Raw genomic sequence first — 14,501 nt, 5'->3', positions numbered from 1 at the left:
TAACCGACTCTACTGTAAAGGCTTTTTGCAACAATCACGAGGAACATTCAAATGGTAGGTTGTCATGGAACCACATGGCATCACTTTGCATGTTGGATCGACCTCAGTACACCACAAGCACCGCTGGTAAACAGTGAATGAGGCTTAGTGTGGACGTGCAACAGTACGGACTGAAATGTCTCTTCAAAGCCTAGATGCTTATGTTGATATCAATTATGGGCTCAAATCACGAGTACTTTTTTATTGGAAAATCTGATTACAAAGGATAATTTAATCGGGTATAATACACAAACAAGGGGCGGCATCTGTAGTAAGATGATTTTTTTTAGAATATTAGCCGCCTACTCAGGCTTTGTGTTTTAACCAACAACCGCCCTAACTCATAGTTCTAGTTTAGCTATAAAGATAGTTTGGTTTGAAAGTATTTGCTAATGTATTGTCAATTTTACTGCCTCTCGAATACGATGAATATCAGAGTTATGAGGGCTTTGTTTGTCAAGCAGATTTCAGATGAGACCAATCAACCAAAATGATCTGTCTTCCAAGGTAGGTTCAAATGTAAAATGTCACAAAGTAGATATATTGAACATAGTTCCATCTAAAACAACTTCAGATACATCAATATCCATATCTGTATCACTCTCAAAAATCAGTTGGTCTATACTTCTTACACTCAAGTCAAGTTTATTTGTATAGTCTACTACTACAAAAAATGTCTATGTCCAAAATGGGATTTAAAAGCCTATACCATAATGGTTTCAATTCAAAAGGTTTGCAATTTTGGTTCCCTTAATGTCTTTGTAAGCCAGTAATGTGTGTAATGAGCCCCCGCTTTATAAAAAACTGCTTATCCCTATACGTTTTGCTGATTTTGTATTTTCACGTTGCTTTGAGCTGATCATGAATCAAAGCTTATTTTCAGGGGGATTCAGTTCAGCCTGGATTAAACACAAAGTGGAGCATAAGGGAATGTCATTTGGCTAAAACCAAAGCGTTTTGGAACTCCTTTTCCAAAGTTCTGCGGTTCTTCACTGTGATCCACATGGTATTGAATTGTATTTATCTGTTCTGTGGTTTGTTACGTTGTAGTTAATGATTCTATCAGATCTTGGAGCGCTGATGACTCAGAGCAAAACTCTGCCATCCTACATCAATAAACTGCTAGCGTCTGCTCGAACAGACACAGCTGTCTTTCCCCTCACAGTGATTGTTATTTCATTATAGCATGGGTTATCTACGGTTTGTATTACTGCACTGTGTATGTTGGATGCAAAGTATCTCCCTCAGGAGTTGGGCCAATACAGAAGGGATAGACGACATACGACAGCAGTGATGATTTCAAACAGCTCTGTCTCTCCTCCTGTAGTTCCACTGTGTTGTTTGTGTCACTGTGATTCAGCGGGCCATTCTGCCAATCTATTATCCTGTCTTACAGACTCAAAGGGTCACAGACAGCAGAGATAAAGCATAAAGTTGGCAGCGTTCACACCCTATCTGTGCTGATGGAGAACAGGCTCTGCGTTTTACATAAATAAACCGAACTATCTCTCTTTTTTCACTACTGAGCAGACACAGATGTGGACACATACACGCACATATGCACACAGAGTAGAGTTGGGCAAAAATGCACGAACACATCTTTTTGAACAACAATGTTCTGTGTGCTCATTAACCCTTACTTATCCAAGCTGTTACCATAAGGTATGACTCACGCTGCCTTCTACACTGGTGAAGTTGCTCAAAATAGAGGAAGGGGGACAACCAATGAATGTCTTTAATAAGGACGTTAATGAGGGACTCAAGTCAAGGCAGCTGCAGCAACAGCACAGAATGAACAAATGAGGGCCAATTGAATCGCACTCGGGTCAAGAGAAACGGCTGGATAATGGTGCATTCACGTGCAACTCAGAAGGTCCCATTTCAAGAGTTTTGGAAGTTGTTCTTTTCATTTTGGTGTTCATGAGCTTTGAGTGTAATTGGAGAGAAGCTAAAAATAAAATGTGTTTTATTTTATTGCTCACAAAGTTTAAAGAAGAGAAGATCCTTTATTAATCCCCAAGGTAAAATATACTGGTCTCTGTTATATATATACAAAGTCGTTACACACATGCACAGGACCTATACATTAGGTCTGAATACACACAAACACACATGCATTTCTGTTCTGGAGAGGTGCCAAAGCAAGCAGGCTGCCAGGTTTTCCGGGGGAAGGGAACAGTTAGGGGTTCGATGCCTTGCTCAATGACACCTTAGAGGTGAACCTGCACCTCTCCAGTTAACAGTCCACACTCTGCATTTTTGGTCTGATCGGGACTTGAACTGGCAACCCTTTGGTTCTCAAGTCCCTACAGACTGAGCTGGTGCCACCCCCATACAAAACCAACATTTACACAGCACTTTTATAGTTTTTCCAGTATAGTATTTGTGTGGGATTTTAACAATTAACCGACAACAAAATGTTGACCAAATACTGTTATTGGGTAACACAAAAAAAAAGAAAGGGAAAAATAGGCTTGTCACTAAAAGGAAAATAGCTAGTCTATTAAAGGTCAGCCTAACTTAAGTGAGCCTGAGCCAGACTTGTTGCTAACTTCGAGGCTTAACCCCCTCTTTATACATCTATGGCTTAATCCTTATTCGTTAATCAGCTTGTAATACACAAATGGAAACCGAACAGAGTAAAGCTACATAGGGCAGACACACTGCTGGCGAGCTCGTAGTTAAACAAGTTGATGCGGTGGAAACTTAACGTTACTGCGAAAGTGGCTGCATGTCTCCAAAACAATGTATGGGTGGCAGCTGGAAGTCTCCAAAACGGGTGAACTGGGAACTCAGTGATTTATAGGGTTAGGGTCAGTGACAATTCTGTAACATCGTATTAATTGAACATACAGTAGCCTGCCTAAAAAGCAGGGTATGCTGAATCAAAGAATTATAAATATGTTAGCTTATAAATAGAGAGAGGTTTTGTGGGGCTGTTTGCAATAGCTGCAAACGTGTACGTATTATAACAGAGTCATGTAGCATTTCAGGAGAAACTGACCGCATATTTTTGCAAAGAAGTATGAAACCTTAAAGTCGAAAAAGTGGATTCCTTTACATGTTTCAACTCAAAGGAACCAATTATGTGAAAAGAGTCGGTTGGCACATCACAAATGCAGACACACAACTCCCTCCGTCTCTGCAGCTTCCTAGCACCCACACACCGCCCTCACTGATGGTTCACTTTCCATCGTTCCATCATGGTCTTCTAACTCCAGAACATAAGAGGAGCCTTTATATTTATCAGAGGATGACTAAGTGTTAGTGTAGCAGAAGTGAAAGTGTGTGTGTGTGTGTGTGTGGGTGTGTGTGTGTGTGTGTGCGTGCGTGCGTGCGTGCGTGCGTGCGTGCGTGCGTGCGTGCGTGTGTGTTTATGCATAGGCGTACGCCCTTCACAAAAAAGCATACAGTGAATTTGTTAATGTCTGCCTGCTTGCAAGTTTTATGTCGTATGGGTGACAAATTCAAAACAACATTAAAGCTCCAAACCCATTGGCCTCTCTCCCTCTCTGTCTCTCATTCTCCCTCTGTGCCTGTAACCGGAGTGAACTTAAGCATTCCAAACAGTAATCCTATGAAGTCCCATTAATCCAAATGGCCGCGGAGAAATCGCTCAGATGAAAGTCCACTAACTGGACTTGGCATCTCTTCCAGAAGTATAAAACACAATTACAAGAACACACAAGACATTAAACAGACAAGCACACGCATTCATGCACTCACAAGGGACCTAAGGACACTCTCACAAGCAGTAAGACACACACATAGATACAAACATAAAAAGTGTATGAGGCTAACTTCACTGTTACTTTGCTAGCTAATGCCAAAATAATTAAACAGCCTAGTATTGTGTTCAATGGAGAACTGATATAGTGTGTGTGTGTGTGTGTGTGTGTGTGTGTGTGTGTGTGTGTGTGTGTGTGTGTGTGTGTGTGTGTGTGTGTGTGTGTGTGTGTGTGTGTGTGTGTGTGTGTGTGTGTGTGTGTGTGTGTGTGTGTGTGTGTGTGTGTGTGTGTGTGTGTGTGTTCAATAGCATATTCAGCAGCTAATCTCCCTGTTTCCTTTCCTATCAGCACCACAGAACAAACTGCTCATAAACAGTCCAGTCCCTGCAAATACTTTTGAATGTTTGTTGCTACAATATGTTGTAGATTTTGTTATCAGACAGCAGCAGATACAAAACATTTTTTTAAATAGAGTGTATGGCTTTATGTAGATTAAGAACTTAAAAGTTGTATTTAAACCTTAGTAACTCAATAACTAAATAAAAAAAATAGGAGACTATCAATGTTTTACTTTATTATTTGGGTGTGCAAGAAAACTACTTCCAATGTTATATCGTTCAAGTAATATTTTGAGCAGTAATCCTTATAAGCAAACCCAATATGGAAACGTTTTTTGTTATAATAGGATTTGGTATTAGCCCAAAAAAATAAAGACTATTTTTGATATGATGAGTCATGAATTATTGCTGTGATGCAGGCCTTTCTTCTGCCTTTTTGGCCGCTCCAAGTACTGCTGCGGTAACAACATGAATAGTGCAATAAAAAAAAAGAAACCACAAATTCTACCGCTACATTATCAGTAATAAATTAGCTGTTGTTAACTAGAAGAGGCATAATACTCAACCAGCTAATCCTCATCCTCAACACCTTCTGTGTTGGTAAACCAACATTTTTTGTCTAGTTTTGTCTAACACCATGTTTCACTTTTACAAGTGGAGAGACTTCAAAGATGAGGCCTAAGTGGTTGGTTTGGAAAATCCACATCTGAAGGGAGAGAATGTTAAACCATCAGCAGTAATGTGTTTGCCATTACTTTGGGCTTGTGTTTGTACAAACTAGCGCCAAGCATGTGATACAGATTTTAAAAAACATTCTTACTTTGTGCAATATTCCGAAAATATCCCACAGTGAACTTCTAAACCTGTATTGACTGATTTGTTTGACCACAAAGGGCTAGTGAAAACAAGCTGAAAACACAATGTTTACTAAATATTATTTTTTTAATTGATATGGCAGTTGTTAATTCACTCATAAATATAACTAACTCCTGAGGTAACTAGTTGGCTCTTTAGCTGTAAATGTTCCACTTTCACCAGCTGGTCAATAACTTTGTCTGTGTGCCATTTGTCGTGAGCAAGTAGTGCACAATGTGTTTTTAGAGCCACAATTCTGCTCCGTCTGGAAACATCATAAAAGTTTTGGAGTGCGGTGAAAGTGAACCATAGTAGTAAAGTCAAAACGGTAAAGTCACGGGCCGTAAAAACCAAAACAATGAGCTGAAAGGCGCTAAAATCGAGGCTAGTCAAGTGACAAGTCTGAGTTTCATAACAAAAGACCACTTTCTTGCACAATAGACCATGTGATCCATCATTGACAATAAATATGGTAGATTTAAGGGGAAATAAATCGGGAAAACGTTGTTACATTACATTACATTACATTGCATTTAGCTGAAGCTTTTATCCAAAGCGACTTACAATAAGTGCATTCGAACAAGAAGATACAAACTTGAAGAAAACAGAATCATATAAGTACATCAGGTTTCATAGAGCCAAAACATTTCAAGTGCTACTCAACTGGCTTTAGATAAGCCAGTCCTTTATTAGTATGTAAGTTCTTTGTTAGTAATTCTATCGCTCAAAGTGGAGTCGAAAGAGATGAGTTTTCAGTCTGCGCCGGAAGATGTGCAGGCTTTCTGCTGTCCTGATGTTAATGGGGAGCTCATTCCACCATTTTGGAGCCAGGATAGCAAACCGACGTGTTTTTGCTGATGGGAACTTGGGTCCCCCTCGCAGTGCGGGTGCAGCGAGCCGTTTGGCTGATGCAGAGCGGAGTGCACGCGCTGGGGTGTATGATTTAACCATGTCCTGGATGTAGGAAGGGCCAGATCCATTCACAGCATGGTACGCTAGTACCAATTTCTTGAAGTGGATTCTAGCAGCTACTGGAAGTCAGTGAAGGGAGCGGAGGAGCGGCGTGGTGTGGGAACATTTAGGAAGGTTGAAGACCAGACGAGCCGCTGCATTCTGGATGAGCTGCAGAGGTCGGATGGCACATGCAGGTAGACCAGCCAGGAGGGAGTTGCAGTAGTCCAGGCGTGAGATGACGAGAGCCTGGACCAGAAGCTGCGTCGCTTTCTGGGTCAGGAGGGGACGTATCCTCCCCCGCCCTTTGAGGCTCGAGGAGCGGACAGTGTGAGCTCGATTACTGGTGTAGTTTCCTGGTTGCTGCGTGGGGTCTGCGAGACAGCAAGACACTGCAGAACTCAGCCTGAGCACACACACGTGAGTGTGTGGCGAACTGTGAGTGGAGATCCACGGAGCCGTGGCTGAGAAAAGATAAGGCTGAGTGAGTGTGTGTGTGTGAGGAGCTCCACGGATTGGTCCATTTGGAGCTGGGCATGGTTACGTCACCATACTCAGGAAGAACAAAATGGAAAAAGAGAAATGGAAAAAGAGAAATCTCCAACGAGGCGTTCTGGGGCAGCATAGACAGGTATTTTCTGTGTTAGAGTTTTACTCGCTACAGGGTGTACTTTGAGGGTTTGTGACTTTGCAGACCGTTTACATGCATACAAACCTTCATAACACACAAGGGGACGGGTAATAACGAGAAAAGCATGACATGGGACCTTTAACACAAATACACTTTATCCTTTTCCTGCAGACAGAAAACACACAAACAGCGTTTTCATTATTGCTCTGCAGGCACCTACAGTAGCAGTGAAACGTCCATTGTACACGTCTTATTGTTATTTATTGAGCCATAACTCAGCGTGAGTGGAACACTTACACCTGTCTAAGCATCACTTTATTTCCCAATAAATTTCATCGCCTTGTAAAAAATGCAGACAGACACTTCACAGCTAAAGCAGGAAGCTGCGGTCTGACAGGTCAACCCACACATACCAGGTTCATTTTACTCAAAAGCATCTCTGCATGAGTCCTGCAGAGGAGCATTGTGGGTAAAAAGGGGAATAATCATTGACAAAAGTGACATGGAGAGTAAGTGGGAGGAAAAAGGAATGTAGGAAAGAAAAAGGGGAGCTAAGGTTTTACTACTTAAACAAAGAAATCACTTGGCGGCGCCTATTGTTGAGGGATCTTTCATTTAGCTTCAAGGGAAGGCTTTGACAGCGTCCTGAATGAGTGGATGGAAAGGGGCGGGGCTCACTGTTTGAACTGTGGCCCAAAGGTCAAGCACCCCTCCAACGTCCTTGTAAAGGTATACCCCTGTACACACACCGCAAAGCACACAGGCTGTCACACACAACAACATACACACTCGAGTGCACTCACTCACGCTTGAGTGATCGCGAGCCGACAGAGCAGCAGACTTACTCAATCCTCCAGTCCTTCTGCTCTGTCTTCAATGTAAGTTTTACTCCACACACACACCATATACCCTTTGGACTGGATCCAGCATCAAGGGACACGGTGACTGTGTAAACTTCTCTCTGATTGTTTAGCCTCGCGGTCACAAAGATATACAGAGAATGTCCATGATACTGCCATTTGCTTTAGCATTATTGCTCAGATACGTCAGCGCTCCGAGGGCTGCAGGGTTCACTTCAATCTTAACCTTTTATGGAGGCATGTGCATTCGAGACATAAGTCTTCTCAAAGCCTTCTTATTGCACATGCCCAAAATAACACAGAATATTCATGCAGGTAAAGCTTTATTAGCTGCTCTGCAGTACAAAAACAGTCAGTTCAGTGCCTTGTTATTACATATAGTCTTTAAGCTGAGAGGAGGCTTATAAACAGTTCTTGTTCTTGTGTGGTTGGATGGGGTGAATATTGGGATGGATCCAAATATCTATGGATTTCTTTAGGTTCATCTCAACAAGACAAAGAAAGCTCACTCCAATGAAATACATGCTGGAAGCTATGGTCATTCAACTACAATGGCTGTGACTGGAAAGGATCCCCTTTCCCACATTCACATTACCATTTATAATGAGATTTCTTTTCTGCCCTAATTAGCAGAAACGTATACAGATGGAGTGAACTTGGATCCTTTCCGAGCTTCAGTCAAGAAGAGGACAATCCGGTTACGGCCTAATTGCATGGAGACATTCTGTTGCATTTTAGAGAGCTCTCCCAATTGTAGTGACCAAGCCTTTTAACCGTATCAGTGTTCATCGTTGAACATGTATAATGCTTTTCCCACAATTGCATCTTAAGAGTATTCTAAGAACTGCTGCTCCACTGGGGTAGAATAGCTTGCTCAAGGGCAATTATTAAAGGAAGCTTAATAATTACTGACAATTATTCTCTCTGTGTGCCCAGATTGCCTTACCATATGGCATTCTCATGGGATAGTCGATCACCATTAGAGTACAAGAATTACTGAGGCTTAATGTATTCCAGGAGTTATTTTCTTATGACCTCCTGCATCTCACCCAATTCCTTTCAACAACTGAAGAGACATGAACTCAGTGCTATTAGTCGAACTGTATGTAGAGAAACAAAAGTCACCAGAAGTGAAGAAAAGTGAGAGACGTACGATGATGGCTTCATAAGGACCCTGGTCTACTGCGGTAACTGCCCAATCCCAAACTGTTATCCCTTTCTCTTTTTTGATTGATATTGCTTGTGTTTCTCAAATATTGAAGCCAAAGGGCAGCAGAAGAAGAAAGAAACTCTTGTTATTTAACTTTGGAAGACTTAAACTTGATGTTGATGAAACCTGAAGACGATTGAATAACAAAAATGCACGCCAGTACAATAGTACTGGAAAAGCAAAGACCTCCGTGAGAGCCATAGTACTTTCACGTAACCTTTGGATGGTCCCACTGCCAAAGTTATGAAATTGTTCTTTAAAACAAGTGGAACAACATTGATGATGAATGGAAAATGCGATGTATTTTATCCCTTTGATCCTTTAAATAACACTTTGATATATTTTTAGCTTCTACGCCTTTACAGTGGATTATGAAAGGTAAGATGTTGGTCACCTAAAATATTTTCTTTCGAAGTTCGATTGTACTGACTATAGATCCACCCTGTCGTTGTTACTTCTGGTTCTAAAGAAACATGAAGGTGATGGCCAAAAACAACATGGCGTAAGCAAAAGTGTCAAACCCAAGGCTACAAACCGGTAGTCCAAAGGGTTACGAAAAGGTAGCTACGTCCACTTCTTAGAAAAAGTTTATGTGTAGCATTTATCGTTCATGGAACTAAGCCATAGCTCAAATTGTGGCTCATTGGTTCTCCTGTTTTTCTTGTTACACTCCACTTCTCAGAATGCCATAAAAACAGCCTACCTAAAACAACAGAACTCCAGTGAGTGAATAAGAGTATGTGCAAATGGACCCTGCATGGAGCTCCCCAATGCCAATGTAAAGAAAAACATGGGGGGAAATGGATAGAAGACAGAAAGATGCTGAAGAAGAATACTCTCCAGTAGTAATCTACTGTATTGGCCGCCACTGGTACTGGCCTAATGTGCTTTGAAGGAATCCGGTCCTTCCTAATTTTTTCTATCCTGGTTCCAAAATGGTGGAAAGTGCTCTCCATTGTTATCAGGACAGCAGGATCTTCCTTTGAAAACTAACTGTAAAACCCACCTGTTTGGCTTGTACTTTGGGCATTGAACCCAACACACACTTCAAAAGGAAAAACACTTCAATCATTTATCCCATTTGAAACTAATGCACCTTCACTTAGAATGGTTTGGCTCTTTTGAAGCAAATATACGTGCATTCTTTCTGTTGTACCGAGTTTGTATCTTTGCACTTATTGTAATATGCTTTGGATAAAAGTGTCAGCTAAATGTTATGTATTGTCCTTTAAACTGTACACAGGCCTAAACATGTTAGCAGTCCCCAAGCATCCAGCCCTCAAACACATCACTCCTCTGTCAGTGTCTGCAGCTGGTGTGCACTGCTGACAGTTTGGCAGAAGATGTGTCGCACAGCTCAGGGTCCTCCTGAGCTCCACATCAGACCCCTGCTGGATGTATTCAGTTCATTCAACCGCCTTTATCACATATGGAATACTTCACACATCTGTCAAAACAGATCAATGGGGTTCAAACTGATGTCAGAGGGGCAAACCGCATCGCCACGGGCCAGTGCATTCTTCCCCTCGATGCGTCACTTTGTGTGTGTGGTTTGTATGAGTGTGTGTACGTCACAGGCCCGCCGCCATGCTGACTCCTTCATAGGCTACTGGTTTCAGCTAGGGGAAAGGCATTTAAGGACCCCAACCAAGTATTCTCTTCGACTGTCACTCTGTCTTTTCTCCTGTCGTGATGCTCCTCCCTGCCTTTTCTCACCCTTTCATCCTCTCCTGTCACGACTGCTCGGGTTCTCCCTCTTCTCCCGTTTCTTTGACTCTTTTCTCTTATCAGGCCTGTTGTTGATCTTTACATGTTTTAGGGCCAGGCATTAGGGACAAAAACAAGAGGAGGAAGATTTATATTTCACATTTTGTGAGTAAATTAAAAATACAAGAAAAAAGTCGATCTTAAAGAATATTCTGTGTTTGATTTATTTTCATTAGGGCTGTCAAGTTAACGCGTTAAAAAAATTAACGCCACTAATTATTTTAACGCGATTAACGCATGTGTATTTTTTGTCCTCGGCCGCCCCGTAGTTTCAGAGCGCATCGAGTTTAAAATACCATCTACATGATGATGCTGACAGCCTCGCTCCTGCCGCCCGCTTGTGGCAGACCACACTTCCACGCTCACCGGCAGGCCCGGACTGGCCATCGGGAGGACCGGGAGGGAGTGTGTATGTGTGGCGCGACTCGCGCGAGCGAGGCACACCTTACGTGTTGTTGTTGTTAGCATCTGGTGCTAGCTAGCTGCGCTAACGGATATAAGGAGCTGTTTCAATGACATTTCGCCGACAACTGCGCCGAGCACTTGACTTTATGCAGGTAGCCAGACAGTGGGACATTGTACGAAAAGTCAGCGCACTCAGCACGGATAGTACGCGGTACATGATTGCAGCGTCCAGGCAGCACACGTTCGAGCATATATGCCTTGAGCGGCACATAGCTCCAACGATCCATCACACAGTGTCTCCACATTCTCACACACACACACACACACACACACACACACACACACACACACACACACACACACACACACACACACACACACACACACACACACACACACACAGTATTATTGTATGAGAGAGGTTCCAGGTTGAATTAAGGCGAATATTTGTAATGTTCAGAGGTTGTTGTGTTTAATATTCATGAGAATATTTGTCATTGTTCAAATGATAATAAACAAACATATAAAGCATATTTGTCCACTCATATGTTGATAAGAGTATTAAAAACTTGAAAAATATCCCTCTAAGGTACATTTAGAACAGATAAAAAATGTGCGATTAATTTGCGATTAATCGCGATTAACTATGGACAATCATGCGATTAATCGCGATTAAATATTTTAATCGACTGACAGCCCTAATTTTCATATATTAAACGTTATTCTGGGCATAACAATTCGATTTTATCCCAATTCTCAAAATGGTATTATAACTTTTGTGTTAACATTGAACTTCATTCTCAACTTTTCAACTTGATTGCCAAGTATTACTTATTCTCATATACCTGGCACTCATAGTCTTCCCTACTTATCTGACCTTCTCTCAATCAGATGATGTTATTTTTCCCTTTATTCACCTATCATTCTCTTGACTTTTTATCACTTTTTTTCCATTTACTCATCAATTATTTCTCTATATATTTTTCTGAATCTTTTGCCGTGTGTTATGCCTTGTGCCCTATATTAACTCTATTATTTTCAACATTTCCGATATATCGTTAAAACGATATATACATTTTATTCTCAACATTTCAACTTTATTCTCAACATTTTGAATTCATTCTTAGCACTTTCAACTTCATTTTCAAAATCCAAAACAACCAACCAATACTCATCCTGTCATTTTTCTCTCTTGAGTCTGGCAATACTCTTCTGTTCCTATCTCACCTAAGATAAGTTATCTTTTTCTCTAATTTTCTTGGCATTTTATCACTTATTTCCACTTCCTAAATCAATTAGGGCTTAGTCCTACCGTTATTTTTGCCCCACTTTCCATAATCCACAGTAGTTAACAGTTTAGCTTCATCATACACATAAGAAGCCAGCCAGCCATGTCTCATCACTCAGTCAGCCACTGCAGCAGCAGTACACTTTGCTATGATGTAGAGACAATCTTGATAGAAGCTCATTTTGCAGCAGCTCAACTCCCACACACACACACACACATACACACACACACACACACACAACACACACACACCACACACACACACACATACACACACACACACACACACACACACACACACACACACACACACACACACACACACACACACACACACACACAGACACACACACACACACACACGCTAAGTACAAACACATGGAGGCATGCAGGCAGACACATACCACATGTGAGAGATGGACTCTGTCATTCACTCGTTCAACCTTTTATTCATTTACACACAGCTACATTTTCAGCCATTTAATTTAGCAAAACTACCGTATTCATTCAATTATAAAAACAAAAACAAGTCTCAAACACACACACAGTCCACAGAGGTGAAGGGGTCGTGCACATGGGGCCCTCAGGCAGAAGCTCAATTACATGCTAATAACACACTATGGGGCAGCAACAGCACAATAAAAACATACGTGTGATGGCTCACTGACAGTATTAACAGCTTTATGTGCAGGGACCCCAACAGTCATCAGTGATTTACAAGCGACAATCAATCAACTGTCTCTAAAAACGTAATGATTTTGTTACTGTCCCATAAAGAACTGCAAAATGGGCATTTTGGGAGTCCTGCATCTGAATTTAGAATTCCAAGATGTACACTTTCTGGATTAATTCAGTCAACAGTTCAGTTTCCCCTCAATTTGTCACTCCCTGTAGAGCCCATTCACCCTCACTTGACTGCAACATGCTGTTTGCCAACATGATGAATTCCCCTCCAACAAGAAGCTGGGGGCGCTTCGAGATACTCTGGGCCCCCCTGAAAACCTTTCACTTGGGTCCCTGAAACAGTAAACATCTATAATCCCTATAAACCATGTCCAGCTCTGGGGCCCCCCTTGCATCATCACACAACCCCAACCCACCCATCACCTCCCATTCAAGGAGGGCCCCCTAGTGTAAGAGGCCTAATCACCGATAAGATGTTTCCTCTGAAAATAAAAATGTACAGCATGTGCACTTCTGCAAGGGACCATATTTTCACACTATGGTCTCAGAAAATGATATTCCCAAAGGACATTTTCCTGAATATTGAGATCATTTTGTCACATGTTGCCCTATATGAGTGTTTGGTTAGTGCTGCGTTTTTCTTTTTCAGTATTTGAAAATTATTATTATTATTTTCTTTAAAGATTTTTAAGAGTTTGTTAGCACTAAGTCTTCCGTACTTATCTAACCTTGTCATCTTAATATTATCTATATCATCAATTATTTGTTGATTATTTTTGTGGATTACTCAATAATTGTTTCTCTCTCAGATAAAACCGAAATATTCCATTTAACATAACTGTAAAACATTTAGTAAAAACACTAAATTCTCACATTTGTCAATCTACAATCATTTTCAGCCCTTAAACATTTCACTTTTTGTTAGCAAGGTCCCACTGGAAGCCCCTAAGGACCCCTATAAGTCAACGTGTTTCACTAGTGGAACCAACCACAGTTAAGGGGAACCTCACCGAGATCATAATCTTAAACAAACACGTTTCCAATGAAGGTTTTGAACTGCAGCCTTCGGGGTTTTTCCAGTGCAAACACAACTAACCACAAACATGCACACACGTGTGTTTCCCTTCATGTTGATCATACCTGTGTCTGCTGGCCGCTCTCTGTCCCGTCTGAACGCTGGACTCCGAATATCCAAGACTGCTAACCCGGGCCAATGTGAAGGCAAGCAGGTAAAACAGAACCGTCTCCATCCTCATGGCATAAACGCAAAGAAATGTCAATTTATTCCTAAATGTATCCTGTAAAAGTCTCACTGTAAGTGCGTAGTATCTTCAGTGACGCGCCGTGCGTAAATGGAGATGGAGAGCCATGACTTTAAAACTCCCGCATAGAGTCCAGGCAAGTGCATTTCACATGGTAAACTGTCTGCGCTGAAGAGAGGAGTCTGACTGCTCTGCAGAGAGGGGAGCAACAACAGGAAAGTTTCTTGTCAGAGCTCCAAGAGCAGTCATGCCCGCTCTCTCTCCATCCCCCGCCCCCCCCCCCAGCCTCTCTCCCCCCGTATGCGTATTTGAATCTTTCTCCCTCCCTCCATTTCAGTTCCATTCAGCAGCTTCACTGGCACTGTAAGGTCATTTGCCAAAGACATTTTGCAACAAGTCCAAAGGAAACAAGGAGACTTAAGAGGACTTAATAACTTGTGAAAAAGGTGGAGCTCTTGATGAAAAGTGTCCATCATGGGAACA

At 41.7% G+C, this 14,501-nt stretch overlaps 1 protein-coding gene across 1 annotated transcript in view; it reads right to left on the bottom strand.

Annotated features, from left to right (window-relative positions):
* Window positions 1–14,217, bottom strand: part of emilin1a (elastin microfibril interfacer 1a) — a 31,010-nt gene extending 16,793 nt beyond the window's left edge. The window contains exon 1 of the mRNA XM_034150499.1: window positions 13,897–14,217. Coding sequence (XP_034006390.1) covers window positions 13,897–14,012 — 116 coding nt within the window. The 5' untranslated portion in view covers window positions 14,013–14,217. The remainder of the gene's footprint in view (window positions 1–13,896) is intronic.
* Between the last annotated feature and the right edge of the window lie 284 nt (window positions 14,218–14,501).

This window comes from Trematomus bernacchii, unplaced genomic scaffold, assembly GCF_902827165.1.
Source record: "Trematomus bernacchii unplaced genomic scaffold, fTreBer1.1, whole genome shotgun sequence".
Taxonomy (NCBI): domain Eukaryota; kingdom Metazoa; phylum Chordata; class Actinopteri; order Perciformes; family Nototheniidae; genus Trematomus; species Trematomus bernacchii.
The sequence above is the reverse complement of the archived record's forward strand: the minus strand, read 5'-3'. Positions and strand labels throughout refer to the sequence as shown.